Here is a 4,838-nt window from a genome sequence, read left to right as displayed (position 1 = left end):
ATTGTTAATTCTAATTTAATTATCTAATCATCTAATTTATTTAATCATCATCATTCATCTAATTTAATAATCATTTGTTAATTGTTAATTTGTTAATAATGTATTAAACGCTTAAATAATTGTAACTGTTAAATTTGTGATAAACTTTTAATTGTATGTTTTTTAATTTCTTCTTTTTACACTTGTAATTAATGTTATTTAGTTATCAGTATTCAATAATTCTTTGCAATATATTTCATGTAATATTTAAGTTTTAAGCCTCAATTTGTTTTGTAACCTTGGGAAAGTAATCTTTCTCTGCATGTATGTTCTTCCTTTAAAAGAAGATTCCTCCTTTTGTTACTTGCTGACAGCAAGATGTATGTCCAGTCAGCAAACCCCTATTGTTGGATGGAGAAGAATGTCACCAAGTCCTCTTTCCCACGTTTCGGCTTGCATCAAATGCAAAGCGCCCCTTTTGATCTTATGATGGCGCCAAGAATGTTCCAGAACATTCCACAAAATTCTTTACCAGGTGTGTCACCACTTTAGACAACCCTGCTTCATGTTTGGCATGGAGCTTAACAATTAATTTCGCCAGTTGGCCAATATTTGCAGCTCTGTGATTTGCCCCTCTGATCCTTCTCCAACCAACCAAGGCGCTATTCGTAAAAGTTTAATTTTTTGGCGAGAGTTTTCTCCCCTATCCTTATAACGAAGAAATAGTCAGTAGTTGTTTTTTTTTAATATTACTGTATGTTTGTCTCTGTACTCGGCTGAAGCCGATTTATTTTTTGTTGGCATGTTTGCTAAGTTGTCCAGTTTTTTAATAATGTCTTCAATTGTGAAATAAATTGTATTTTGCATCTTAGAGAATGTATCTGGTGAGTAATTTTACAGTATAAGTTGTTTTCTCTTCCTTTTTTTTTCAGCATGTTCCATTGTCGCACTTACCTGAAATTTTGCACCCACTTCCAATGTTCGCCACTATCAACTTTTCAGCCTTTACATAATTACTTTCTAAATTGCATTCAATCTTAATTTGACTTAATGTTAGTCATCCCCCTTTTTTGATTTAGCCACACCACAAGGTGGAATTTTAATTGTGCAATTTTATCATTAATTAGGTTAAATTTTAATTTTAACATTAATAAGGAAAAAAAATTATTGATATTTTTAGAGAAATTATTAACAATTAGAGAAAAAAATTATAGTTAAAAGAATTCTTTATTAAATAATGGAAGATGTTCAAAAACGGATTTGCTCGAATTGGATTTGTACTACATAAAAACATAAATTTAGTTAACGCAGAAATTTTCAATTATAACATATATTTAATTTAACAATTTTACATAGAATTTAGTTACATTAATTGGAAATTCAATTATTTTTTTTTAAAGTTTGTAAGAGTTCGTCTTCGTGTTTTCTAAAACAAAAAACATGACTTCAAATTCTTTTAATTCTATTCGTTTGATTGAAAATGGTATTTAAAATACTGTTTTTAGAAACATAAGAACTCATGTAATTAGTTGATTTATATTAAATTTAATATCATCCAGCAAATTCGTGATATATTTTATTTAATAGTCAATGACCTGTTTTACTACTACCAATATTTACTAAATAATTTTTTTAAAAATAGAAAAAAATTTTTTCTTTAAAATGTTAATTTCTCTAAAATTAATAAAATAAATATATAATCATCAATATAAACTTTTTAAAATTTAACCTAATCAATATTAAAATTTTCTAATCAAAATTCATCCGTATTACTGATAAACTTTGAATTATCCAGCATATTTTAATTATCTTGCTCATATTCAGATTCGGGTCCATTCAGATACGAGTCAATCGAATGTAACTAACAAATCAAATGCTTCTACTTCAGTAAGAAAGTGCCATAAATTGCTCCCTTCATTCTCGATTTACGCTTCTACTTTCATTTCTTATTCATCTTTTTAGATACATCTTCATGTTTCTAACATTTTATGTATATGGATGTGTATAACTTGGTATTTGTATAATTTTTATGTACTTGGATTGTAGAACTGTGGGTTTTTAAAATTTTGAAAAAAAGACGACATTTTAACGAATTTGAAAGACTTTAAATAGTAATGCAGAATGTTTTCAAATAAAAATGTATAAACAAATAAATCAAATATGTGCTCAATAAATGTTCATGTTGGTTTTCGTAAATCTTATAAAATTGATAATTAAAACTGTTCTTTGAAAACAATATTTTAACAAAATATGTCAAGTAATTTTTGATTTACAAAATTTCAAAAGAGCTGTATCTCTTAATTTTCCTTTTTGAAAAACCATTATGCCGACGTGATACAAAATCTATATTTTGTCATAAAACAATTCATGTTTTAAATGTATATTTAGGTTTTTAAACATAGTTTGAATTGCTCTAACGACCTCTGAGAATCTTAGATTCTTAATTTAATCAATTAAAAGGTATAAGAAGCGAGATCAATGGTAGAAAAAGAACACATTTTAAGTTTCCTTTAAATTAATTGAAAATATTTCGCGCAGATGGCAGAGCTACAGTTTCTTTTTTTTATTTTCAAAAGAGACATTATTACTATTCCCGAAATTATTTTGAATCTAACCCTTCAAAATGCTGCGGAGTGCGTTCTCACTAATCGAAATTAGAAAAGAAGAGAGTTCACTTCATATTAACCAAGAATGAACGTTCATCGCAAACTAAAATTCACAAAACAATGCCACAAAATTTATTTTAATTTAGTACATCTTGTTGTGTCACAACAACCAGAAATAAGACGTGAGTTGTACCAAACAATTTATTTAAACATTCACACGAAAAATCACAAAATATTACCCAAACGAAATATCTCTTCTCAGAAAAAACTCTCTTCTTCAACAGCAAAAAAAGAACATCACTTCTCGTGTGTGTCTCTCAAGCAACATCATTTTAGCATTACCTCTCGAGGAATTGATGCTTTTAGCTCAGTTGTCACACTGTTACAATCTATATTTTAAATTCATCATTTACGCATGACTAGTATAGACTTAAAATATTAAATTTTTATATTCTATTTTTATATTCTATAATATTTATAATATTATATTCAATTTTTAATGTCGCTTAAGAATTATATCTTGTATTTTTCAAGAACTGTGATATCATTTAATTTTATAAAAATATTCTCCTTATGAAATGAGTTTTTCAAAGGAATTATTAAATGGGTATAATATCAAATAAAATATCACAATATCTGCATATGCACTTATAGTGACGAAACAGCTTAATGACTAGAACTATTTTTATGTGCTCACAACATTGTTTCCTTGCTTTTTATTGAGCTAATTTGTTTTATGTGCGTAAATTTTAGAGGAAAATAAACCTTTCTTCAATTGTTTGATTTTCTGAAATCATAAGAATGTTTCATCTTAGTAAAAGAATAAAAAAATTTGCATAATTATTTAATGAGTAGAAAAAAATACGCTAGACAAAAAATACTAGTCATTTTTTTTAAATGATAACCTTTGTAAATTCAGAAAATTGGAAATTTCAATTAGCATAGGCATGATCCGTTTGTGCATGTAAATAATTTTCAATCATACATAATACAATCAAGGGGTCAATCACATTTTACCTCTTAATCATCCACACCACGCCATGTAACGTTATAACTTGCCATGTTATGCCACGTTTCGTTATGCCGCGTTTCTCCATGCCACATCATGTCGTGCCATGCTTTGCTGCTATTTCCTCTTAATTCTCCCCATATCATACCGACCCCTGTACAAGACCATTCTGTCTCTATTACAACTGACCTTAACTGTGATGCAAGTTAGTCAATAGACGTTCTCGTGCCGTCCTATTTTTTCTAATTTAATTATTTTATTCTTCTCATCAACTGAGAACAGTATTCGGCAACCACGATTTATCTTAAGAGATAGTAAATCCACCAATTTTCCACGCTTTTTACTGGCACCATCGCTACTGTCGCTCTCATTGTATTTTTTTCCTAAGCTTGCTTCATTCACCTTGGTGACAATATGTGGATGTTTGTCAGAAAGCTTCCTTTCATCTTTTGGTAAGATGTGCCTGCATCAATCACAATCCAGAGCACCATGACCGCCTTCTTTATTATCCCTTTGATTTTCTTTACTCGAATTTTCAGCTGTTAGCAATTAATTTCAATATGTATTGTATTGTATTGTATTGTATTGCATTGCATTGTATCGTATGGTATGGTATGGCATGGTATGGTAAGATATCGTATTGTATTGTATGGTATGGTATGGTTATGGTATTTTATGGAATTGTATCGTATCATATCGTTTCGTATTGTATCGTATCATATCGTTTCGTATTGTATCGTATCGTAAGTAACATTTTTTATTCTTTCACTAAGATGAAACATTCTTATGATTTCTGAAAAGTAAACAATTAAAGAAAGGTTTATTTTCATCAAAAATACACGTACATAAATCAAATGAGCTAAATATAAAGCAAGGAGATAATGTTGTGAGCACATAAAAATAGTTAGAGTCATTAAGCTGTTTCGTGACTCTAATTGCATATGCAGACATTTCATTTGTTAATATGTACTTTTAATAATTACTTTGAAAAAACTCATTTTATAAGGTGAATATTTTTATGAAAGAGATCACAGTTCATCAATATCACAATGATACAAGGTATCATTTTTATAACACATTAAAAATTTTATATAATAATATAAATAATATAGAATATAAATAGAATATTAAAATTGAATATGTTAAGTCTATGCTAGTAATACGTAAATAATGAATTTAAAATATAGATTTACTAAATTAAAATAAATTTTGTAGCATTGTTTTATGAATTTTAGTTTGTTATG

At 27.9% G+C, this 4,838-nt stretch overlaps 1 protein-coding gene across 1 annotated transcript in view; it reads right to left on the bottom strand.

The window, feature by feature from the left end:
• The window catches only part of LOC139425272 (zinc finger MYM-type protein 1-like), a 14,172-nt gene extending 10,087 nt beyond the window's left edge, over nucleotides 1-4,085 (bottom strand). Inside the window, exon 1 of the mRNA XM_071179240.1 lies at nucleotides 3,997-4,085. Within this exon, the coding sequence (XP_071035341.1) occupies nucleotides 3,997-4,085 (89 nt within the window). The remainder of the gene's footprint in view (nucleotides 1-3,996) is intronic.
• Nucleotides 4,086-4,838: the final 753 nt, after the last annotated feature.

The sequence above is a fragment of the Parasteatoda tepidariorum genome, chromosome 3 (assembly GCF_043381705.1).
Source record: "Parasteatoda tepidariorum isolate YZ-2023 chromosome 3, CAS_Ptep_4.0, whole genome shotgun sequence".
NCBI classification, from domain to species: Eukaryota; Metazoa; Arthropoda; class Arachnida; order Araneae; family Theridiidae; genus Parasteatoda; species Parasteatoda tepidariorum.
Note: the sequence above shows the minus strand (reverse complement) of the source record. Positions and strands in the feature narration are given on the sequence as shown.